The sequence below is a fragment of the Thermobia domestica genome, chromosome 12, assembly GCF_964235325.1.
Source record: "Thermobia domestica chromosome 12, izTheDome1.hap1.1, whole genome shotgun sequence".
Taxonomy (NCBI): Eukaryota; Metazoa; Arthropoda; class Insecta; order Zygentoma; family Lepismatidae; genus Thermobia; species Thermobia domestica.
Genome location: NC_137465.1, coordinates 149,038,571 through 149,066,331, shown reverse-complemented (window position 1 = coordinate 149,066,331; position 27,761 = coordinate 149,038,571). Strand labels below are relative to the sequence as shown.

At 33.2% G+C, this 27,761-nt stretch overlaps 1 protein-coding gene across 3 annotated transcripts in view; it reads right to left on the bottom strand.

Annotated features, from left to right (window-relative positions):
* LOC145666729 (protein Skeletor, isoforms B/C) overlaps positions 1–27,761 on the bottom strand; it is a 463,368-nt gene that overhangs the window by 38,564 nt on the left and 397,043 nt on the right. For all 3 annotated transcript variants that reach the window (XM_081734256.1, XM_081734257.1, XM_081734258.1), the window contains one exon: positions 22,952–23,048. In XM_081734256.1, the coding sequence (XP_081590382.1) occupies positions 22,952–23,048 (97 nt within the window). The remainder of the gene's footprint in view (positions 1–22,951; positions 23,049–27,761) is intronic.

Below are 27,761 nucleotides of genomic sequence, written 5' to 3'. Positions count from 1 at the left end.
GACAAGAGATTTTGAACCGAATAGTAACATGAATTCCCTGCTTTTAGTTGACATTTAATTTCTCCGTGAATATGATTTTCCTCTGTTAATATTGATCCTAGATATTTGAAACTATCCACTTTATCAAAAGTATTATTTAATATTTTAACGCATCCATAATTTGCCGTATTACGGTTCCGACGCACTTCCATGTATTTAGTTTTCTCTGCATTTACTTCACATAAAAAAAGTACACACGTGTTACAGTTTCGCCAACTAACACTTTGGTTTCATCAGAACCTTCAGAGTATCTGATGTCAGCAAATAGTTCGTTTTTGTTTAAGTATACATATACAAAGCAAAGCTTGTGCTTATAGAAAATATTACAGTTAATTAACAGGAATTCAATATTGCGATTGCAAGGGAAGGAAGGAAGGATTTTTCTTGAAGGAACGAGTATGTACGAAACTGGGCAGATTGGTGCTTTTTGATACATAGTAAACAAATATCACCTTTATTTACATAAATTTTAAAAAATCATTCTAAAAAAGTGGGAAAATCGATAGGGGAGGGGAGATGCAGGAAAAAACTTCTGAAGCATTGGATATAAAAACACGATATTGGCCTGACTTTGTGACGGTTATGATTCACGTCTAAAGATGTGTGGAAGAAGACTTCCGAGTAGTAAGGACGAACTCAACATTGCATTTTTTTTATTTACCCAAAATAATAATAGAATTCTCACAACAATATCTAATAATAACTAATTAATAGAGTAACATATTGTTGAGTTCGCCTTTATGAAACAAGTTTAAGGTGCATTTTTCCCAGAATAAGCCTTTGTTGTATTTGCCCTTTTACTACCTGGAACGTCTCTATTATTATTACATGTTTCTTCTGAACCGCTACACATAAAGACACGACATTTGCTACGTGGGGACCTTTTAATGCACAGAATATAAATATCTTATTCATTTGTAAGAGTGGTGGAAATTCCACCCCAAAAGACATGGGAGCAGACTTTTTTCTTTTTTTTTTAATGCATAATAAAGACAGGATTTTTTTGTAACTGCTGAAATTAAAGACAAATGTGATTTTCTTATTTTGTGTATAATAAACAATTATTTTGCTTTTAGGATAAATATGAAGATAGATATATTTCATAAACGTTCGTTGGCGCAGTGGCTGAGTGGTAAAGCGTTCACCTTTGGTGCGTGGGGTATCTGGTTCGATTCCAGCTCGCGCCAAGTAGACTTTGTGGTGGACAAACAATGTGTGCGTGGGTTTTCTCGGGGTTCTCATTTCCTTCCACTTTACTCATTCCACCATTTCATTTATTTCTCATCATCACCGTCTCCTTAGCCTAGCCGACATAACTGTTGGACATAAAACTGAAAGATGTCATTTTCATAAACGTTCGTGAACGTATCAAAGGAACAAATTTGTTATTTCTATTGATTTATAGTTCCATCAGTCTTACATGAAAACTTCTCGATTCTACTGATAACAGAATATACAGAATAGGCCAGAAGTTTCGTTTCAGACATATTACAACAGTTTAGTTTTGACATGTGTTTCTTTTCTTAATGACTAATTGACACGTGTTTTCTTTTTTCTTGTTATAGTGGAACTTTGGAATGGACTTCCTGATCCCCGGATTTGTATCTAATGAATTTTACAATGTGGGGCAAATTGGAAGCCAAATTATACACTGTATGAATCAGAAACAAAGAACACATGCGTAAACCAATTGTCTCGGAGTGTAGTGCTGTTTTTCGGCAGAATTGGTTATCTGCATACTTGTATGCGATATGAGTCAACGCCAACACACGCATATTTCGACAATAGTGCAGTCACATAGAACAAATATAGTAATCCCGTATGGTGTAAAACTTTTGATCCACTTTGTATATGAAGATGATATATTAACATTTAAATATACCGTGGACCTTTGGGTCACAGATTTATTCTGCTCCGAAATACTACTCATAAACTGAAGTGTTCCTGAACCGAGATTGTTTTCCCATTGAAATTAATCTAAATACAATTAATAAGTTCTAACCACAGAGACATGGTACTCTGCGTATTATTATTATGATGATTTACATTTTAAGTGTTTTTTTCATTATGAAGAATATAAAATAAAAATAGCGTTATCTCTTTCAAAGACAAATAAGTAACACTAAATTAAACAAAACACTATGAAGGCTAAAATCACACACACACACAAAAAAAAAAAGAGTTTTGAACACAGCACTGTGACATAACTTTTAAGACAAACGCCAAAAAGCAGGGCCATACTGGTCAGGCGGGAAACCGGGAAATTTCCCGGTAGGCCCTGGACGGTGAATTTTTTTTAGTGGGCCCTCCGCCTTGTATCGTAAGTAACGGTATATGAACAAAAAGACACACGTCACGCACTCCTCGCATACGGGAGTAAGGAAACGAAGGACGATAACACGTCGAGTACCGGCAATTAGTCAGTTAATCCCAGACCAGCGTTGCCAGTCCATGATGTTGCGAAAACAGCCTTTCACATTTTTCGTAATTCAACACTTGAAAGGTTCTTGATTTCCCACACTGCTTTATACTTTTGCTAATATTGAAGTATTAAGCTAAATTGAAATCTCTAATGATGTCATAACTTGAAATTAAATAATAATTTATATTTTACAGCACCGTTGTTTTCCGTATAGAAAATACACAGGGTCGAAATAAGACCATTGGGGGCCCTGAAGCGGGAAATACAAGGGACCCCCACCAAAACATTTATGATGGGTCCTCTCTCAACATGTTCAAAAGGGTCCATGAATTATGTAGGAGTGACTCATGTCATGTTTTTAAAACTTTTATGGTGAAAATGTTTTCAGTAATTTTTAAAGTTTTTGGAGCCATCTTGCTCGCTGTCAATCAGAGCCGTAGTTAGAGATTTCAACGCCCGGAACGAAGTAGAATTCGGTGCTTTCCTTCCTTACACTCACCTCACCAAGTTTTTTTTTTTTTTTTTTTTTTTTTTTTTTTTAAAGAAACTATGTACTTTTAAAATGTTCGAAATGGGCGCCAGCATTAATTTGCAGTAATAATTGTAACCTTTTGGAACTTTATTCTGTATGTGACCACACAAATAGCATTTTAATTTCGATTCTTTTGCGGTAAAAAAAAATATTTTGTGAAGAAATGTAACAGAAATTCGAAAAGAACTTTCTTTGCGAATTTCTCAATATTGATCGATGGAGATGAAGAATATGTTTAATGTTTCTCTTTGAAATTGAAATGTAGTTTGGCTACTACATATGTTTGATTTATTATAGTAGATACTTAATTTCTTAATGAATTTAAAGCTACTTTATTCATTAACATATTGAAAATACACTAACACATACAAACCCAAAGGTCCACGGTATATTTAAATTTTAATATATCATCTTCATATACAAAGTGGATCAAAAGTTTTACACCATACGGGATTACTATATATATATATATATATATATATATATACAGAGAGAGAGAGAGAGAGACAGAGAGAATATAACGTGTGTGTATGATTGTATATATGTAGATAAATAAACATATCACACAACTTGATACGTATGCACAAAAAAAAATTTAAAAAAAATAAATAAATAAAAAAATATGGCAATACAAGTAGTTGATGGTAAACTCATCCCAATAAATTCCTTCAAATTGGAAGCATTTTATGTCAATGGAATAAAAAAAGATCACTGGTAGTGATGAGTCTTTGAAAATGACGAAATTCGTTAGTTTAAGTTCTGACCCCTTTAGCCCCTATTCTACAGCTGCTTCAAGTTCGAAAATGTTATGATTCCTCTTGTTTACCTTTATTTTTAATATTCTCGCGCAAACAGCAGCTTGCGACCTTCTATATCACATCGTCACTAACAAATCATATATAATAACTTTCTTTAAGTAATAAGTAAAAGCTTGTTGTCACTTATTGAAACGTTTTGGTTGCGAGCGACGCGAGGAAGAATGTTTTTAAAAACAAATCTATTCCTTTGCAATCCCACAACAATATTGATTTAATAGGGTGCCAATACTTTTTCGGGGGCGACGCGTCGTTTATTTATTTCCATCACTTTTTCTTTCTTCTTGCTCGTTCCGCACCCTCTTGCTATCAGTGCCTGGGGTGACGGGATTTCCCCGCCCACCCCCGTAGCTACGATTGTGCTGTTAATACAGTATAATGGAGAACTGTTTCATTTGTATAAATCATGAGTATAAATTACTTCTGACGCTTCATATGTGTATTTGTATATGCACCAGGGGTGCCTATGAAAAGTTTATAGCACAAGTGCGATATTGATATTTTAGGGAGAGATACGAAGTAACCGAACTTGTGCAAATGATTGTATAGTTGCAAGAGAAGAATGGAGGATTGAACATATCATCAGATCAATCAGTGTCAGGGGAGAAATTACCGCCTTAAAAAAAAGTTTTAAATCTGCATTTTAAGACTTTTCAGCATACTTGATCCGAGTGACACTCCGACTCCTTTTATTATCGGGAGAAAGGGAAGTACGTACATGTGAGAAAGTACTTTTCCGGCGGGCCCCTGGGTTGCAGTACGCCACAAAGTTCATTTGGCGGGGGCTTGGATCGAACCAGGGACCCCAAGCACCAGAGGTGAACGCTCTACCACTGAGCCACCGCGGCCCCATAAAAGCAATACCAGGCGTACGGAGTTATGAGTACAGGTATGTCTATCAATTCGTAATCCGAAATATTGTTCGTAAGCAGAGGGAAAAACTGTTCGTAAAACTTGTTTGTAATCCGGTTTGTTCGCAAACCGAGAGGTTCGTTAACTTTGGCTCCACTGCACTTTGAAAATGAAAAAATGAAGAAATTATATTTTTCTGCCTGTAATGATCGACCAGCTCAATTAAATTGATATCAATATTGAGTGTGCTCTTGTCTCGTTTATACAGTCCTCAATTTTGCCAGCCTCGAGGCTATACGAGAAATGAATCTATTTCCACCAGGAATGAAATCCAAATACACGGAACCACAAGCAAAAGCACTAATAGAAAATTGCAACGTTTTCATTCACGTGTGAATCATATTTAATATTAACAATTATAATGAACTCTAGTAAAGACAGTAGAGAGGATCACGCGAAATATTTCCAAGTATGGAATATAGATAGCCATCGTTACTCGTTAAGATGTGAACAGATTGACTACATTAACGAATTCGATCGAGATTATCACTTTAGCTATCTATTGAGAAAAGGAGAATTCAATTCGCTTACATATATGGGATATGCTCTATAGATTGCCACCGTTAAAGTTCAATGGCGGCTTTAGCGGGTAGGTCGGGTAGGCACTGACCTACCCAAAAATTTTGAAAAACATATAAATGCTAAAAAATACAATAAAGTCTAAATATATTTTTCACTATTTATATTAATGGTAAATAATTATATAACAAATAGCATCAACCACTACTGTAAAAATAATTTACTACCGTCATTAATCAATTAAATGTGTATTTATATTCATAAGCGGGGGAGCAGGCCTACTCAGAATTAAAATCCTAAAGCCACCCCTGTTAAAGTCGCTGTTATCCGTTAATATATTAATGGATTGACTCTATTAACGAATTCGGCCGAGATAATTCCTCTAGCTATCTAGTGCGAAAAATAGAATTCAAAATTCACTTATATGTATGGGATATGAGGTATAGATAGGTTAAGGTTATTTGAAGAGGAGGGAAAAAGATAAGGAAGGACTTGAGATTTCAGAAGAAAATTCTGAATTAAAATGTTCCAGATCTTTTGAACGATGTGTTTACAGGACTTCGCACATACAAATATGTGCGAAGGACATATCGAACAGATATGTGTTTACAGGACTTCGGATATCCAAGTTTTATTATCTTTTTGGCATTTAGGGATATTGAAGAGTTCAAATTCATCGAAATAACAACGCTTGCTTTTTCAACATTTAAATGTCGTATGACTTGCATAGCTGATGAAATCTATGAATCTGATGAAATAACCAACTTACTCTATTGGAACGCAGGGATTATTAAATACATCAACTGATCAAAATAACAAAATATGATTTAGGGGTATGTAATGTTTTATATACAAGCCTGCACAAAATAATAACACTTGCTAGGCATACTATTCGTGGATCGATGACTATCCACACACATCCAACATTTGCTTATTCCATTCTCCCATCTCATCCCTCCTTTCTTTCGCTTGATGTGGTTCTCACTGCTATAAAAGCATGCTTCTACGTCATACATAGACCAGTTGAAATGACTATTCTAGTGGATAGCACGCGAGCCTTTGGTGGATGTGTCCCGGGTTCGATTCCCGATGATAGACCATTGAACACATTACAGTGGTTTGGATCACATCTTAAATTGTGTTATAAACTACCACGTTTCATATAGCTCCGATGTTGAAAATGGACGCTAAACTTTAAAAAATGCTTTTACGATATGCAGGAGTTATGAATGAAATAAAATCTTTGAGTTTAACGTATCACCATTATGCCCTTGAGGCTAAGGGAGACGGTGATTAAAGCAAGTGAATGATGATGGAAGAATCGGTGGAATGAGAAAGTGAGAGAAAACGGGAGTATCCAAGAAAACCCACGAGCACAATGTTGTCCGCCACAAGCTTACTCGGGATCAAACCAGAGACCCCATGCACCAGAGGTAAGTGCTCTACCACTGAGCCACTGTCCCCGATATACATGAATTGTAACAGCAACAGGGATTTCTTCCAGAAATTTTTATCCGGGAAGGGAGAGGGATATCTAAATGAGAGGGGGCTGCACTGGGACACTATTTAGTAAAGGACGTGTTCTGCACAAGAGAATCATGAAATGGCAATTTAATAGCTTAAGAGCTGGTTTATCAATTCAGAGCGGCGAAAAGTATGCCTGGAAGAAACACTGCACACAAATACATTCAACAAAATTCTCGAAATTTGAATTTTTTTAAATGAAGATCATTCTTTATTCCTATATTTGCTAGAAGAAAAAAATCAAAAGAAGTTTCAATTTTAAAGGTTATTTCCTTATGCCAAATCTTTCTAAAAAAAAAGATCCGATGGAAAGGTTTAATGGTTATTTTAAGTTGCAGTAGTGACCAGTCCATTCAAGAAATTAAATCACGTAAAACGTGCTTCCATTTCGATTGTTTTTTTTTTCCTCCTTTAAGTGGTTGAGATACTTAATAATCTCCCACCTCTTCCATTTCACCTTTTACAGCTTATTGAATTTTGTGGAGTCGCCTCTGTTACTATGAGAACCACTTTAGTCTCATACCGCACTTTCCACCTACGTTCGTCAACAGTCTGTGAGTGGAGTGGAGGCCCACCATTCACGTTCTACTCTTTCTTTGATGAAATTTCTCGAACCGGTAATCGTAACAAATGAAAATTTAAAAGAAGGAATCACGCCTACACTGCTACCCCTCAGCGGAAACTGAAGCTCGTTGGCAGCCGTCTTTACATGGAGAATCTGAGACAGCATCAACCAGCATATCGCCCACTCATACATGGAAACGAATAGAAAGAAACTAAAACCTTGAAATAAATATACTAGATTTATGATATTCGGATGGTAACAATGGAAGATTAAAATACAATTGACATTAAGAAGAAATTGGCGTACGTGGTGCATACCGCTAGATATAAAGATAAAACTAGTGCCTTTATTTATTTATTTTTTTTTTTACATATCTTTTCTCTTGATGATTATACTTCGACTTATACTAGTTATATTCTTTTATTTTAGTTTGTGTGTATTTACAGATCATTTACAGATTTTTTTTTTTTTTTTGTTTTTATTTCTCGTAGCGTTGCTCTTAGGATGTCTACTTACCGATTGGGACCGAGATCAATTCCTCGCTTAAAATCACCCACTCTTAAATTCACCCACACATACACATGCATTTGTACACCCATGTTGGTCTAACAACAAATTTTCATGATTTTATATAAGGGTTCGTTTCTCAAAGTTCGGAGAGTGGACCATTTAACTTGAAACGTCTCTGTAACTTTTAAACTAAAAGGTTAAAAACGCTGAAATTTTGTACGGTGCAAATGTTGCCAGGTTAACAGTGTTGCTAACCCAATGCAACTTTGTATTTTTTACAAATATCACTACGTCAGATTATTGGACATACTATTGAGGAATAATCACCGAAAAACTTGATCTCCGACATGCCTGAGTAATTCTTCACCAAATTTTGTATGGTGATTAGAGAACGCGCGCTGAGTGTCGTAAGGAGTCGCATGTCCAGATCGGACATACTATTGAGGAATAATCACTGAAAAACGGGTTGCCCATAGACTTAACATTGGAAAAGCATTTGGTGCTCGAATTCTCAGTATAAACAATGGAAAATAGAATTTTCAGTACATTAGAAATAGGGCGAAGACCTTTTCGTTTTGTTCTGCGAACACAATTTTTCAAAGACATTATGCTTTTCACTGATATGCTAAATTCAACTATTTGTATGTCGTGTTCGTTCATGGAAACAATTGATGCACTAAAAAAGTCATATGAATAATCAATAAAGGACAATTGCTTCGCTCCAAATTTGTAATTAATGCATACCTAGTTACATATTTCAAATGGCATGTTAAACGAAAACTTACAATACCACATTTATTATTCAGTATTAGAAACAAAGGGCACTACAATATCACAAACATTCCAATTTTGGAGGCCTCTACAACAATGCAGCAAGTGAGACATATGGAGCAATGCACATCCCAAGACCTTAATATCGACAACTATGATCATGATGTGAAGAATTTCGAATACATGGGAGCTAAGTTATAAAGAATTGAAAAATTAAATGAATTTCAAAAAGATTTTATTTCGGTAAACTGCGTATCACATTCAATTAAGTAGATAGTGTTCAATATACGTAAAGATTCTAATGACGTTTACAGCAATTTGGTATCCAATATTTGATAGATGTAAAATATAAACCTGGGTATTAAATAGATTTCAAGGAAGCAATCAGGTTGTCGCTAGCACTATTGTGTATTCATTTTATTATTTATTTATCGTTAGTATGTAGAGTAGAAAGTAGTAATCTTAACGTCGTATTGTACTCTAGTACAATTATTATTTATGCTCGGTTTTCACCTAGGAAGGGATCCAATTTTATAATGGTGCTTCTGTAAGATAAATAACACGTTGTAGCTCTGATGCTTGACGTTTTCCTTGTAAGTGGTGAATCACTCTAATTTATTTATTTATTTTTAAGAGAGAGAGATCCCGAAATAAACTTTTATGTTCCCTAGTTTTCGCAACTGCTCTGACTCGAAAAAAAAAAAAAAATGATTGAAACTATTACCACAGTGAAAATCCAAACGATATAATATTACAAAATTGTCAAGACTTCAGCAGTTAATACACTTTACCAATTATTTACTGTGATGGTTATGCGTATCTTATTCTAATGCATTAGTTAGATCGCAAGATATAGTCATGATGACACGAAAATTAGTTCAAGCTACCTATACTAAAGTCTAAATTTAATCAAACTAAATTGTACCAAATTAATTGTTAATTTGGCGCCAAATATGTCCCGTTTGACACGTATTATTAAAAAAAATAACTTAAGATTGTCCATAATTCAAAGTATATCAAAGAGTGAAAACGTATTAAAAGTTTTCAAAACTGTTGTACTTATAGGGTCGTCATTTTCTCTAGGTTCCCGGCTTTACGTATCTTGCTACGTTAATAGTGCTGTTTATTTTCTTCTTCTTTCCTGTTACAGAAGTTAATGAATCAGTGAAGCCATGTTTTATCCAATCTACACGAATCAAGATTCAATATTCTACAGTTTTATGTGTCACCCTCATACTCCTTTTCACTGCAGCATTTTTGAAATCAGTTTTGTTCCGAAGATGGACCGATAACTATTCCAAGAGTTATGAAGTGTAGAAGTTATTCAACGTAAAGCCTATTACGGAGGTTCTAGGTATTATTTCAATGACGATATTTTCTAGTTGACATGAAGTTCTATATGCTTCAATTCAAAACTATTAAACTTTCTGCACCAAACTTTTTTTTTTCATGACCCCTATATTTACTAAATTGCATCCGAAGTCAGCAAAATTGAGCTGAGTGACTTCGGAGAAATCAATTGCGATTTTTTTTGGTATATGTGTTGCTTCATCGAATTTCCGAATGTTTGTTCCCGAACTGAAGATCAAGTTGCTTAATATTTGCATTTACAGCAACACACATATACATACAAAGTATCTCAAATTCTATCAACGTCACTGATTTCAGCTAACCAGGGATAATGTAAACAGAGTGAAAAATAAAAGAACTGAGATGTTTGAATTGTGGCATTGCAATAATAAAATGAAAAAAAAAAAAAAAAATATGATAATCTTGCAGGAGAAAGACCTTTAGACAATAATAGAGGAAATAAAATCACGATAACAACAGTAAGTAGATTACTTTTAGCTGTTTACACATAATACTCTTTGAAAGGAATGTAAATGAATCAGAAACGATATAGAAAATAAAACAGAAATTAAATGAGAAGCGAAAAAAATGCTGAATAGTGAAAAACACATGTTTTTCTTCATTGTAAGGATAGATTACACTCAAGGACGCGAAAGCGAACATCACACAGCACAGGTAGCGTAGTAGTTGAAGAGAAGGAAAAAAGACTCACCAGGAACGTAGCGACGGTTACTAGACGACTAATGTTGATACAGAATAAAGCAAGATGAAGCAAAAGAGTGATTTTAAAGATAAGAGGTTGAGTTTTCATTTGAAAGGGAGGTTGATGTAAAGAATTAAAGTTATGAGTACAGACACTAACACAAAGAAAGAAAAGAAAAGAAAAATACAAAGAAGAAAAAAAAATAAAATACATGTAAAAAAAAATAATAACTTGTATGAAACAAGAACAAATAATTAACAATTTGAACATAAAATTGATTTAAAGTATTAATTTTTTAAAGACTCTTAAGTTACAACTTTCAATATATTTAAAATTACTTAAAAATTATACATTTTAGGGTTTCTAAAAATTCTCTCCAGTAACTCCTTCAAGAATAATCATGAATCATAGTAATAAATCATAAATCATAATAATAAATCATAAATCATAATGATAGTAAAAAATACGAGTACAGAGTAACTACTTGTATAACGAAGGAGAACACGGTAGCTCAGTGGTAGAGCGCTTACCTGGGGTGTGTGTGGTTCCCGGTTCGATCCTCGGTCAACTAAGTTCGTGGTGGACAAACATCGTGTCTGAGAGTTTTCTAGGAGTACTTTCGTCTCTTCCCACTTTCTTATTCCCCAATTTTCCATCATCATTCACTTGCTTTAATCATCGTCTCCTTTAAACTAAAGGGCATAACGTAGAACGTTAAACTCAAAGAATTCAAAGAGTACTTGTATAACGCCTCATTTGACAGTGCTAAACACATAGAATTGTTCGAAGCAATGACCATTGCAATCCAAATATATCTGGTCACAACAAATGAAGCATTATTATGAACGCTTTTGGCGAAAAGCACATGGATTCTTAGAACTGATGCTATCTATGAACGCTGGTCCCAAACTATAATTCTAACCATATGTCAGTTAGATCTCCGATTCCCAATTGCTAGATTTTATACTGCACACAGACATCAGATGTGAGATAAAGATAAAATTAACGACCCAATTAATCATCCCATTCTCATAATTACATTAATCTTAATTTAATCATCCTACCCTCATAAAGATTAAATTAAATCATCGTGTCGTCATAAAATCAATATCTGCTCCTGGATACATCATTGGAGAAAGTAGCATTTACACTTAATGTTTGGTGTATAGTCAATTAACCCAGGGCTGCATACGGTCTGCATATGGTCTATAAAGTATTACATTTACAAATTTATCAATGTAACCTGGTAAGGAAAGAAATTATAAAAGAAACCGAAGATTCATTAAGGAATTCAAACATTCCAATAATTTGGCTAAACCTCAAAATATCAATTTTTGATTTATTTGTGACAGAATAATCATCATTAGCACAGGAAATGAAAAGATAATGAAAACTGAAAATTATAATTTTTATTGAAAAATTGAGGAAATCTAGAAAGACACATTTCATTTTAATAATATAATCTAATATGGTGTAGTGTTCATAAAATATTACAGCATATCTAAAGGTTAAGTGTGAACAAAAAGAATAAATTCTTAAAGATGAACAAACAACATGTGTTACATTTTATATATATATATATATTCTGGTTAATCTGCTACTAACTGAAAATCTGAAGAAATCAATATACATGTTTATTTCTTTCTGAATTCTTGAAAATTAAACCGACATAAATAAAAATTAGAAGTGTCATCGTGGCTGAAAATTTTCTAAAGCTTTTCCGTGAAGAGGAAGCCAATTAATCAGGAAAGCAGCTACGATAGAAGCATATTATAAGAGTCTCCCTAACAATGGCATCCATTCTTTAACGATTTATTTCTTTACATATTAAGTATTAAGCAGACAAAGAAAGGTCCTAGGCCAGATTCTTGGACATCTTGTATTTTTAAATGTTGTTCTGAGAATTTAAAAAAGTAACATAAAAAGCTTGATGTTGGAGAATGTACATACATACATACATACATACATACATACATACATACATACATACATACATACATACATACATACATACATACATACATACATACATACATACATACATACATACTACATAAAAATAATAAAATCAGCTTCCGATCTCACGATCGATTCTCATCGGAAACTCATTTTGCACCTTAGGTAGTTTCTAGGTTTTACTGAAACATTTGTACTGTGAACTGTAACCAAGGCTACGAGACTGAGTAATCCCAGTGTCAGCTAATCAAATATCACAGTACAAATCACATAGATATACAGAAAGATCTAAATTTGAAATTTCTCAACCTTCGAAGACAGACCAGTCATAGGAATTTCCTGGAAACAGCAAAGACGCCAACGAAATTTTCATTTGGACAAACAGTCGATTGAAGTTCAAGAAAAGACCTGACTCGCTCTGATACTTTCTTATTTCGTACTTTACTGTTATGATTTCTGTTACTATGTCAGTAATACTCTGCTCAACTGGTAAAAAGCCGGAATTCCTACGACTCTAATCACTAGGATTGCAACTCATGCAACGAGAAGTGACTTGACTCTTGGAAGCTCAGACTACCTCCAATCGTATGGTAAAATCGCCAATGAGTGGCAGATGGAACTCTAGTTTTAGACGGCATCAGCCGATTTCAGACTCATACATCTCTATTAGAACTTCTCAATGAACACATTAAAAAGAACATCATATTCGAGAGTGTTAACTTGATCTTATACAATTTTAAAAACTAGTATTAGTACTAGAAGCTACCAATTTTTCAGTCCACTGGATGCAACATTTTTCAGGACCAAAGGTACCTACTACTGTTTAAGCACAAGTACTACAATCTGATGATTCTTAAATACACTAAGCATATATGATTTAACGCTAACAGAATCTAATCTTTAATCTTTTTGATATATCGTTGAGAATAATTTTTATTTTCTGAATAGCATTAGGGATACTCTCGTCACACATTACTCTTCAGCTAAAAGTTACAAAATATATATAGTTTTCATCTGTAGTTTCCTTTATTTTGAGTCCTAAATTCGATCCTTTGTATTAGATATTCTGCAACTTCCCGTGTATCTGGCAACAAGTAAAGGACGTAGTATCACGTTGGGTATAAATATTTACAACAATAATTATTCTACACATTTTCTTTAATAGAATCTCGAAAGAGATGCTGAGAAAAATATATTCAGGTTAATCTATAATACCATTCTGCAATTTTGAGAAACCTGAAGTAATGTACTTTATAAATTGTAACATTTCATGTAAGATTACTAGGAACGTAAAAGAATGAAATTTCCATTTTCAAAGAATTAAATTTAATGTACTATCATATTTTAAGAGAGAGTCACTGAAGCAATGAAACATCACTTAATTAGAGGACTTGTTCCATGTAATGCTAAAGTGGTGGACAAACACCGTGTGCGTGGGTTTTCTCGGGGTTCTCCCGTTTCCTCCCACTTTCTTCATTCCACCATTTCATTCATCACTCATCATCACCGTCTCCTTTAGCCTAACCGGCATAACCGTGGGACGTAAAACTTAAAGATTTCATTTCATTTTCATTTTGTAATGCTAAAGCATAAGTTCACGAACATATAACATATTTTGAAACATTTTTTTTTTTTTTCATTTGGTGTTGCAACGTAAGCAGTCAATAACTCAATCCAAACTTTTCGTATTTACTAATATGCACATAGAAATAAATATTCTCAAACATCACAACAGTCAGTTGTGAATATATATAGTGTAGTTTAATTAATGTAACAAACGTCAGGATGTGATTCCTGACACTGGGATAAGCAAAAATGGTCATATAATTATATAGCATATTAGGTGTATTGGCAGAAAGCGCGGAAACAGTAAGATCGAAGTGGTAGATATCGAAAGCCAATAAGCTTAGATATGGCGGTCTAGAAAGTCTAGAGGTGGCGTTGGTGTTCAATACGTAGTTGCTCGATTCACACACACAGGTGACGCTTTGTTCAATATGCTACAGTACAGGAGTGCGGTCTTTGTGTTGTGAGTGTATAATAAGACAAACGGCAGTACTCGACTAAAACATAGTGAGTTATGCTAACCGCGAACAGGCCGACATGCCATTCATGTACGATCGTGCAGATGTAAATGGGAGTGAAGCAGCACGACTCTATCAGGAGCGTTTTCCTAACAGACACCAACCATCATACAGGGTGTTTGCAGCAATTTAACGGTGTGTGTGTGTGAAACAGGGACAGTATTATCTGCTCACGTAGATGCTGGTCGACCCTCTCGTGTACGAACACATTTTATGGACAAACGTGTATTAGAAGCTATGGACAATGAGGTACGAGTACGAGGGAACTTAGCAGTGAAATGCATGCTAGTCACATAACTGTGTGACGTACATTACATGGAAATGCCTTGTACCCATTCCACCTGCAAAGGGTACAAGAACTGACAGAAGAGGATTTCCAACCACGTAAAGCATTCTGTCAGTGGTTCACTCAAAAGACCACTACTCATGCTGTTTCAGGCATCAGTACTGTTCGCTGACGAGGCCACGTTTGGAAGAGATAATATCATCAACATGTATAACACACGTGGGCAGATGTACATCCCCATGCCATGGTTATGACTCATCATCAACACCAATTTGGACTCAATATATGGTGTGGTGTTGTTCATGATCAACTGATCGGCCCATACATGCTACTCCGAAGACTGAATGGAGCACAGTATTTGACCTTCCTGCAGGATACACTACCCGAATTACTGGAAAATGTTCCCCTAGCGATTCGCCGCAAATGTGGTACATGCATGATAAGGCTCCTGAACACTTCGATGTAAATGTTTCCAGTGGTTGAACAACTTTCCGAGAGTTGAATCAGGTGTGGTTGTCCAGTGCATTGGCCTGCCCGATCTCCGGATCTAAATCCACTGGAATTTTATCTGTAAAAAGTGTGATGTATGCTACTTCTGTCAACGATATGAACAGCATATCCATAACGCCTGTACTCGCCATAATCCTGGTATCTTCGAACGGGTTCACCAATCCATGATCTGGCGTTGTCATTCATGTATTGCTGTCCATGGCGGACATTTGAACATCTCCTGTGATATGCTTGACGAAAGTATGTTTGTGTCTCTGCACGTTGATATCTACAGCTTCGAACTTACAGTTCCTATGCTTTCGGAACTCGCTAACTCTGCTGAGCAATATGCTATATCTTCATTGGATCTTTTTTGCTTATCTCATGTGAGGAACCACCTCCCGACGTTTCTTACATTAATTAAGTTACATCCTATAGAGAGATATAATATACTAACGGTGCTCAGGAATTCTCCTTATACTTAATTTCATATTGTAATAATATAGAGGAATTTTCAGACAGTAAAGTAGATTTTTAACCCATAAATTAATATTATAACAACTGACCCAATAATTAACATTATAAAGTTAACAACTAGATCTCTTGCCAAGTGAACTTTGTGGTGGACAAACACCGTGTGCGTGGGCTTCCTCGAGATTTTCCCGTTTCCTCCCACTTTCTTCATTCCACCATTTCATTCATTTCTCATCATCACCGTCTCCTTTAGCCTAACCGGCATAACCATGGGATATAAAGCTCAACTAGATCTCTTCTTCTTTTTCAATCTTTAGCATTCCTTAAAAGGGTTTCAATCTTTTTGAATCTGTCTACATTTTAATCTTTTAAAACTAAGCATACACAATAGGAGAACTGAATTCATTTTTTATCTTATTCTTTGTTTTTCGGTGTAACTTAGTAAGATCCAATGAAATAAACCAGAAGTATTTCGAAAGTGTTTCTGTTCATATGTAACATACATAGAAATATATATAAATGAACTTAATCCATATTTGGGAAGTTAATTGTGGCTGCTGACTGCAAGGCTCTAAAAACAACAAGTAGATTGTTAAAAAGAATCAAGTGAGTTAGAATTCATATTAAAAATAATGATAAATGCAACAAAATACATTTAAAAATCTCTGAACACAGAAAAAAAATACCACATCAAGAAAATGAAAACTTTTTCTCTGTGTTCAACGTGTATTTTAAAAATAATTTATATTTTTTCTCTTTAATCATTTCTACTTTTAATCCTAATTTATCGATTTAGAAAGTACTTTCTTTGTCGTTTTACTCCTGAAAATGGCAGCCACAATTATAAGTGGAAGTAATTCCTATTTCCACAGTTGTATTACATATTTCCTTTTTGTTCATTTTGTGGTTATTTTTTTTCCCGCGTGGCATATGTTTCAAGTAGCTTCTATTTTATATCTCAAATTCATCGTATTACTTTAGCGTTTAAATTAATGAACTACTTGAGAATTTTCGTTTTATACATTTTTTTAAAATTTTATTTGATAAAAAATCACTATTATTATAAATTATACATGATTTATTTATTTATTTACTTATTTACACACAACACAAAGTACGCTGTATCATTTTTAAATACAAGAAATACAGGTACACTATACAACAACTACATTTGTTTATTTAATTAGGAATCCCAACAAAGAATCATTTAAGTTAGTAATATAAATGCTCCAAGCACTGCTATTTATTGAGAATTTGGACAGAACCATTTTTAACAGAAATTAGAAAGGTTACCACTTTAATTTTCTAAGTTTCAATCTCATTACAAAATTTGTGAGGGTGTATACAAGTGTTAATTTGCCTGTAGAGTTGGTTCTGATTATTCATTTTCTAACAGAAAAGATTTCCATCTACTTTTTTACTAACAAGAGGATTAATTCATTATTTTCATTTTTTTTTTTTTTTACTTGTTTCCGGAGCATTCTTAAATTTGGTAAACATTAAATCTAAATTAACATTCAACAATCACGAAATCCACGACAAACACGTAAAAGACAAACATACATAATTTCAATATGTATTCTTCGCCAAGGTTTAATAAACAAACACAGAGGTACGACAGTCAGTCTTTTATTTCGTTATTAAAACTGTACATTACTTATCTTTGGATTCAATCCATTGATATTGATAATTTAATCCGATTTAACTAACTGCTTTCGTCTTCTTTCCTCCTATCTTCCTAGCCCTTGAGCTTTCAGTATTTGATCAGTTGAGTTATTCTTACAAAAATCATTTAACAGAAGAGCCGCCTGTGGCCCTATCAAGCAAAAATATTCATCGCTTGGCAACATGAATTTCTTCAGGAAAATAATCTTCACATAACACAACATGCATATATCTAAGTATGCGAATTTATCAGTACTTCAAGTATTCTATTTTTCCATGTAAATATCAACAGTTATTGAAGTTCTTGTATAATTAGAATTAAATTTCGTTTATGATTCGTATTTAATTAAGATCATGTTTAGAAGTGAAGTTGAAGTACATAAAAATGTTACAATAAACTAACAACAAATTTACATCGAATCTCTGAATCAAATCAAATCAAGCATTGAGTAAAATCTTCATTGAGCTCTTTTGTGTATAAATTGATTTTATTGTTACTTGGTGTATAGTGCGTTATCTTCTGACATTTTTTGTAGTTTAACAGCCAAAACAAAGTATACTTATAGCTTTTCGAGAATTTACATCAACAGTTTTAATTTACATAAGGTGGCCCAGAGGTATACAGTCCCGTATTGATAGGATCATGGTAACTTTTATTCCATTTATATATAGTATTCATTACAGTTATGATTTTGTTTTTGTTTTTATTTTTAATTTCTGGTTCTTTTCAGATATTGGTAATGATGGTAGAGAATTTGAGTCAAAAACAAAGGAAGTTTATTCTACCAAATGAAGTTTAGAACTGCTACAACTGTTCGCAAAAAGCATTTCACATACTTCCACCAATGTATCTAATAGTCTATCGGTAAGCTTGATGTAATGATTTCAGTCATTGCACCAAAATCTGGGTTCCAGAAGAAAACAAAATGAAAGTTGGTCTGAAATTCGTAAACAGGAAAAGAAAGAGAAAAATGTTTATGCATTTTACGTGGCGAAACATCCATACAAAGGAAGCCGTACCAACTTTAATATGTAAATTACGAATGAAGCTGAATTATGGAAAACTCTTACACAAGCTTCTGAAGAACGACTCAGATCGTCGGTTGCAATTTCGCGGGATTATATTAACCGGTGTGTGGGATGCATTTCCAACAAAAGTGTGTTTTTCTTAGATACAACAATGAGTGGTAAGAATTGTTTAAACACGTTACGCGACATGATGATACCACAATACAAAAACAAGAATGACTTTAATGAACCCTTCTTCCAATAACATGGGATATCTCCTCATTTTGTTTTGTCTGTAAGGAATTCTCTTAATAACACTTTCTCAGAGCGCTCGATTGAACGATGTGATAGCATTTACCGGCGTCTTCATTTAATCGATCTGATACCTAAGAATAAATATATTTTTTAAAATTATTTTATTTCTTTCTCTTTTTTGTTAATTTGTTGGAGGTATAATGAATGATTAGATTTTTGAACCAAACGAATTTAAAAGTGTTCATCTCTCATGCATTTCAGGACATTAACATTGATCGAAATTTGTGTTGTACTGTGTATCACAGTGTTCAGAACTGTTTCCAGGAATGTTGCAACATTCACAAGGTTGAACAGTATAACTAAGTCACAGAAAACAGTAAGTAAATAAACTGTACAAAAATCAGTAATAAATAAATAAATAAATAAATAATAACTAAAGTGCATAATTGACCAAGACAGGACTGTATATCTACGTTTGGCCCACCTTGTATATATGAATAAAGGAATCCCAAAGAGAAGCATGAGAAAAAACTATCTTCTAGAAATAAGACAAAATACTATCACAAAACACTTTATTAAATAGGAAGGGGACAAAGCGAAAAGAAAAATAATGTTACAGAAAAGACAAACATCTATGAAACACACTAAGTGGCGCCATGATGACATCCAGATTCACGTCGATAAGAGAGGAGAGGGCTTTTGGTATCTAACCTTCATAACCTCACTAGGAGAACTGGGTTCTTAAAAAACCCTGCAAATCCATTGAAGAAATATCCGAAACTGAGATGTAAAATTTGACCTATATTTGACTTTCCAATATTTCACCACAAAGATAGCACACACATTCCACTATTCTGGTAACTGCGATTGTTCCAACTTCATTTCATATTTAAATTCACCCACTGTTCAGCTTTCTACGTGGGAGAAACTCTTTCGATCTTCAGAAATCATCACTGGTACTTGTGCGGTTCTCAGTTCCCCAATTATCTAATCCAGAACACACAAGAGTATATAGTCGACACCTTTTACGGAAGTATCCTCAAAATTCCCCCGTTCCTCTACTATCAGACTTTTCCATTCCTCTCAGAAAGATATGGGAATAAATTACATTACTATCATATCCGCAAACCGACTTATTGGTCTTAAATGTCTATAGGCAATCCACTCGCACTTCGCTTTCAAAATACCTATTTTTATCTTTATTTTTTACTTTTCTTTAAATGTTTTTATTTTCCTACATTATTTTTTATATTATGATATTACCATATTTTCCTTTTGTTAGTGTTATTTTACGTATTTTTAACTCTTGTTCTCTTATTTTTCCATTATTTTGTGATTATAATACATCATATTTTTTCTTCGTTAATTATCCCTAAACGCCTCTCCTCTTCTACCACTATCCATCGCATGAGTATTATCTTCTTCCACTAAATTCTCTCAACTTTAAGCCTGATACAATGATGCTATCACATGACTCTGGATTTCAATATGGCACCCAACTAGAGGCTTTCTATTCTTTTTTTTTTTTTTATTCTAACTTCATTCCCTCTCTATCTGACGAAACGTATCGCAAGAATGCTGAATGCTTGTAGTTAACTTTCTTTTGGTTGTGTGATAGTGCTTCTACTATTTATTCGTTTCCAATACCTGCTTCTATCAGGGCATAGAAAACAAATTTTTCACCACGTTAACCCTAAAAGTACCGAGGAGGAGATGGAGTCAATTTTTCCCGCATATAGGAATTTTCAATTTTTAACAGGATAAAGTGTTTTCTAAAAGCAGTTGATTTTTTACATTGTTCATTTCAATGTAATGTTCCCTTTTGTTAGTTTTATTATAATACTACCTATTAATATTTTATTTTAAAAAAATCATTTTGTGTGGACTGATTTGACCGCCCCTCCCTCTCCTTGTTCTAGGTGTAATTTATTATTATTATTATTATTATTATTATTATTATTATTATTATTATTATTATTATTATTATTATTATTATTATTATTATTATTATTATTATTATTATTATTATTAAGTGTTGCATCTGTCTCTTATATTAACACTGAAGCTTACAAGAGCATTTTGTAGTTTCGTCCTTTCTCGAATGATATTTTCGTATATGTAATACAGAAATGAATGATGTCTCGAATGATGCCATATATGTAACCATTTACGATAAATGTAAAGTAGGGCTAATTCAAGTTATTAGTTTAGTTTAAAATATTAACTTACATTCAATAGATGTAGAGTAACTATCATTTGAAAACAGCGCAGATATACTTGATCCCCCCTCCCTGCATTGGTAATATACATTGCAGATACGAGTTTGGTACTTCTAGGGCTAAACATGTACACTATGAGTTCTTTTGCTAAATATATCATCAGAGAGAAAGGAACAGAAGTAGAAGAAAAAAAAATTAAATAACCATCAATACATCCTACATTTCGACTGAAGAAATGCCTGAAGCCGAACATGTCATATATTTGATATCAGTTTGACCTCTAAACATCCCATTCCATAACTAACTATTCAACCTTCTATTCTGGTGAAATACGAGCTCTTCTTTATTTCCATATCAACAATTAGTGATACTCCTGTACAGCCTAGGTTCAATATTTACTTGTCTCAGAGTCATAATCTATCTGGAAAGTACATCTTATCACACTTCCCTTGTAAATACTCTCAAAATCCTTCCTCTAGACTCTTCCGTGTCCATTAGAATGGGATGAGAACAATCTTAGACTATCATCTTATCCACGAACCGTTCTTCTGGTCTTAGTCTAATTTCACTCAGTATATTTTCGACACACTTACTCTATATGTTTTACTATTATTTTAGTATATATTTCTCGTTTTTATATTATCTTTCATATTTTTAAAATAATCTTTATGAATTTTTATTTATCAATTTAATATATTTCAATTTCTGAATTTTTCAAGATTTCCTCTCTATTTCTACTTTCATTTACAATTCTGTCCCTGTCTTTGGCAGCTTTTGAGAGACGTCACATAGTAAAAAATTAAAATTAAAATTGTATGCTAAAATTATATATACACTCCTCCACCAGAAACACTCCTTATCTTTAATCTTGCTACAGTGTCATGTGGCTACATTCCAAAATAGAGGCTTCACTGTTATTTTTTTACCACTTCTTCCCAAAACGATAAAATATTTAGCGAAAGTATTTATAGTGTACTTTTTTTTTTTATATAGTACTGAATGACTATCCTCTGGTAAGTTCTCCAAATATATATATATTTTTAAATATATTATTAAATTACAATATTATTTAATTGTTATTTAGGGAATCTGAGTTAAAATTTAGAGGATTTTGTTGAGACCAGTCGTAAGAATAAAAGTTAAGACATAAGTACCACATACTTTTATGAACGAAACGTTATTTGAGCCTAATATTGAGAGATCTACCACGAAACGTGTATAATAGATTTAGTATTACCATTTATATGTTATTTCTGTTTAAAATATAAAAAGTAATATGATCTTTTATTGAATTATGAATCCTATTGTTCCAACGAATCAATGACAAAAAGGAAACCATTTATACAACGTGTATAAAACGAAATATTGGGTTATTTAATAAATGTGTCTGCTATTAATTATACTGACTATGTGGGATCTATTTCTCAAAACTATTAGTCTTATAATAGGGTTTCTAGTTGTAAAATATCGTGAAGTAGAAATATTAGAATAATACTTGAAGTCATTTCGAAATACTAATGGCTCTAATTTATTTATTTTATGGTATAAAAATTATGAAATAAGTAATTTTGAAAAGTTCTACACTAGCATTATAAGACTAGTAGTTTTGAGAAATAGGCTTCCAGTTGTTAAATATTCTAATACGGTCATGATATTGTTTCTTCTCTGAATATAAATAAAAGAAAAACAACTAATCTGATTCTTCTAATATGCTGTCATAACCATTGAAAGAAATACAATCACCATGAAAAAGATGTTGGGCGTATGAAAAATTGATATCACAATAAACATCTGTAAAGAATTTGCAACAAACAAAACACAATTTTAAAAATATTTTATAAATATTCACCTACCTGTGAATATGCAGATATATAATAATCTTCTACCCTATAACTTCCTGTATCCCTATCATAAAATGCAACCACAACATCTGCTCCATTCATCTGAGACCTAAAAGAAAGAGATAAATGATAAGCTATTAGACTATGTACAGCTGAATGTCATATAAATGTGTAATATAATTTATTACTCATATCCAGGTAGATAACTCCTCAGGAAATAGTACAACTGTTACAACAGAATTGAAAATAAGTACATTATAATTGTTTACAAAGTGCTTGAGTAGATAGGGAGGGGAGGAAGTAAAAAAGAAAAATAAGCAGTTACAGAGAGGATTAATTTCTGAGAAGCTTGCAACATGATGTCATGTTTCGCAAGCTTTTTCAAGAATTAATATTTTCTAAAATATCTCTCTCCTTGCTATTTTCTTCCCACCCTGTTCGATGAAATATTTGTGCGGAAGTTTATAATTCATCTTATTTTGTGTTGCATAATAATGAGTTTCTTATTTTCAGGTAAATAGTTTGTTCCCATTAATTTCGCAATTCCTTTGTTTCAAGCTAAACATGACATGCAATTGAGTTAATAGGTACGAAGTGCAGGATAGGTCATAAGTCGCTTAACACTAGCAGTTATTTAGTACTCAACTAAGTAGAGTAACAGTTGCTGATTGACGTAATGTTATAGTAGTGGTTATCAGCTACTGTGTCGTGCAGTCCCATAGAGTGTTGTAAAAACCATGAAGCATTTAATAACAAGTTAAAATGAATTTTGAAACAGACTCCTTCACTACTAGTAAATGCCTCCAGCGGCAGCAATAGTACTCAGTACTACAAAAAAATTAAAGCTTTAAGTTTTACTTCCCACGGTTATGCCAGTTAAGCTAAAGGAGATGGTGATGATGAGAAATGAATGAAATGGTGGAATGAAGAAAGTAGGAGGAAACGGGAGAACACCGAGAAAACCCATGCACACGGCGTTTGCTCACTACAAAGCTCACTTGGCTGGAGCTGGGATCGAACCAAGGACCCCATGCACCAGAAGTAAACGCTCCTCTACTATTGAGCCACCACGGCCCACTCAGTAAGAGTCAGTACTTCACAGTATAATTGATTAAAAAATCTATTAAACATATCGTTATGTAGTGGGCGTTCAGTAAAGTGTGTCGCCAGTCAAAAAAGGTTGGGAACCACATTGTAAGAAGTAATTTTACAAAGGATTTAAATTTTGTTACGTTAGTAATTAACTGAGTTTACAATCAGTAAAAAGTTACGAATGAATGAATGTGTGTTCGCACTTCAAAAGTAGTTGGTTAACATCACCACAATTACCAAGATTATTATTATTATTGAGTCATTTGTGCAGCGTTTCCCCAAAACTGTATCTCCATCTCGATAAGGAATCCATAACTGAATAATGAACTGAAACAATTACGGATATAGAGCATTTAAAAAGAGAACATTTCTTCTGAGTTTGATAAATTATCATCCACATCCACCACATATAACGTGTTCTTCAGTGGTTAAAAGATGTTACTTTGTACATCATTAGTGACGAAGGACACTTTGAGCATTTGATTTAGGAAACCTAACTTTCTAATATAATTTAATGTTATGATACAACTTCTAATAATTTTATAATTTCCTAGTTCTAATTCTAAATAGTGACACTCAATTTTTAACAAGTGACTTATGGTTCACCCCGTATATAACACCATTAAACTGTTGACTTGTAAGTTTTCATCTCATTGATATATACGTACATGTATATATAAAATAGCTCTATATATATGCAGGTACACACTATGATTTTTAACCTAATTATATATATTTTTAAGAGCCTTGAGTTTCACTCTATTTATTTATTTATTTATTTATTGAAACAGAACACAACAGGTATTATACTCAATTACAGTGTTCATCTTTCACGAAATAATATATTTACAATTTCTCTTTTAAACCTTGTGAGGCAATCAGCATAAATATCTATATTATTTGTCATTTTTAAGAGTCTGTTGTAGGTTGCACTAATCCTCCATGTTGGCGACTTATTTAGGATATTCGTCCTTGCTTTTGCACAATAAAAGAAGTTATAGTTTTCTGGACGTGTTTTTCTACTTGGTACGTTTATTTGAAAGCTCGAAAGCAATTCGTTGCAGTCTAGCTTATTATTAAGTATCTTGTATAAAAATATCATGTCAGATAACGTTCTTCTTTGTTTGAGGGTTAGAGTTTCAAAATTCCTATTTAATAAATTAGAGTTTTCAGTTCTTGGGAAAATGTTTGTTTCCTTATACACAAGATATCTAAAAATTTGGACTGGGTTTTTTCTATTTTTAGTGAATTAATTTTTGTATCTGGATTCCACACAAGCGTCGCATATTCGAGTTTGGATCGAACGTAAGTTTGATACAATTTTTGAAGCGTGGCAGGTTTACGAAACTCCCTACTAATTCTTAGAATAAACCCAAGATTTCTGTTCGCTTCATTTATTGTGTTATCAATATGAGGTTCAAATGTAAATTTCGTATCATACATTACTCCTAAATAATTGACAGTACTTACAACGGGTAGTTGAGTCTCATTAATTGAATATTTAAATTGCAATGGTTTTTTAACGTTTTGTAATACTCATGATTTTACATTTACAAATATTTACATTCAATAAATTACTTTGATACCATTTCACTACTGAATTTATATCTTGTTGAAGTTGATTACAGTCATTTATGGAATTTATACATCTAAAAAGTTTGAGATCATCGGCATATAACAATTTGTGGGAATACGTTATACATCTAGAAACATCATTTATAATATTACAAATAGTAGAGGACCCAAATCTGACCCTTGTGGACCACCAGATAGTTGCAAATATTCGGTTGATTTGTATCCCTTATATACAACGAACTGCCTTCGGTCTCTCAAATACGACTCGAACAGTCCAATTATCTCTGCGGAGAGTTAAATTGACGAAGTTTCTCTATTAGTACCTTGTGATTTACTCTATCAAATGCTTTCGCAAAATCGGTGTAGATAATATCTACTTTACCACCTTGATCTAGGGTGTTTGCTATAAAAATTGTTAAGAATACTGAGATTTGTGACTGTCGATCTACCCTGGACGAAACCATGCTTGTATTCTGAAATTGATAGTTTTATGTGATTTTCAATCCCTTTATAAAGAATAGATTCAAACACTTTAGCAAAAGTACTCAATATTGATACAGGGCTATAATTTTGAATATCTTTACCATTATTAGATTTAGAAATGGGACAGACTTTTGTTATTTTCCATTTACTGGGGAATTTACAAGTAGAAATAATTAGGTTGAATAAAATATAGAGTGGGAGTAGAAAGGAAGAAAGGAAGGGTGTTCTTCACATCCCTTTATTATATAATCTGGAATACCATCAGATCCTATCGTTCGAATTCCACCCCTAAACTATAGGTCCACGTTTCACATAGTCTCAGTGCTGAAAAGGGACACTAAATTACAATCAACTACCTAAATGAAATTCCTGCCAAAGTAAACACTTGTTTTCTTCAGAAAAAGTAGGTATATACACTACAAGGAGGAATAGAATAAATAGAATACACTGCTGGACACGGCAAGAAGGAGACATTTGATTGACCCATATTTGCAGAATGTTTAGAAATTGGAAGAACGGTTAAATGGTTGTTAGTGTACCTCTGCAATGTATCACATACGTCTGAAACGCTCCCCTGGAAACAGTAACTGGTGGCAGATAAGAGATCCAGGCTTCTGTAGTACTCAAGCGTTGGCTTGATGTAAGTGTGCCTGAACGGTTTCAACACTGATATTACCAAACTTAAAAGACTTTCATTGTTTACAGATTATCATAGGAAGTCCAGATAAGGAAGAAAAGTAGTTGGACTGTTTTCAAGAAATAGCCTCAGGTGTCACGTAGTTAATATTTCTTTTACAAAATACTCTACAATGAAGTATAATAGTAATATATAATAATTGTTACCAACTACATTGATTATTTTAAAATATAACTATAAGAATTTCTCCCTGGAAGTATACTGGTTCAGATTTAATGGTCTCATATAGCTTCCGATGCTCAAATTAAGTGTCTCAAACTTCTATGAAAGAAACAAATTATGAGAAAACATGACTCTACGCTTGGAATATAATAAATTACTAAACATTAGTAGTTAAATAATTACTAAATAATAAAATTTAACTAATAATAATTTTGTAAATTTATGTTTGTACTCAAAGAGAAAATAAATAAAGGGTAGCACTGATAATTAGCAAAAATCCTCAAATAGAATAATCAAAATAATAAACGACAAACATCTCAGTCTGAACATCACGATAATTCTAATTATAAATAATCATGTTAATGGATGTCCTACCTATGCTATCGCTTCGTATCTGACGCTAACAGATGTCGCCCTGCGCTGTAGGGTGCTAAGCTACACAGACAATTTGCCGGTTTAAAACTATTATGATGATTTAATTGCAAATTAAAATATGTATAATTTCAATTTAATTATTTAAAAATAGGACAAGTGGTATCACCACATTTAGATTTGAGCATTAATATTTATGTAACCGCATACTTAGCCATATAATAACCTAATTGCATGTATTTCATGCAGATATCATTTGATTACTACAACCGTTCACATTTTGTTCGTGAATGATCGGCAAAATTTGATGTATTCTTCTGGCTCGCACCTATTTTGATGTGTCGCTATTCGATGATATATTATTTCTGCTATACAGTACGATACGCCGAAGACTCTGGCAGAATAATACTTATTTTAATATTCGAATAACGTGCTACAAAA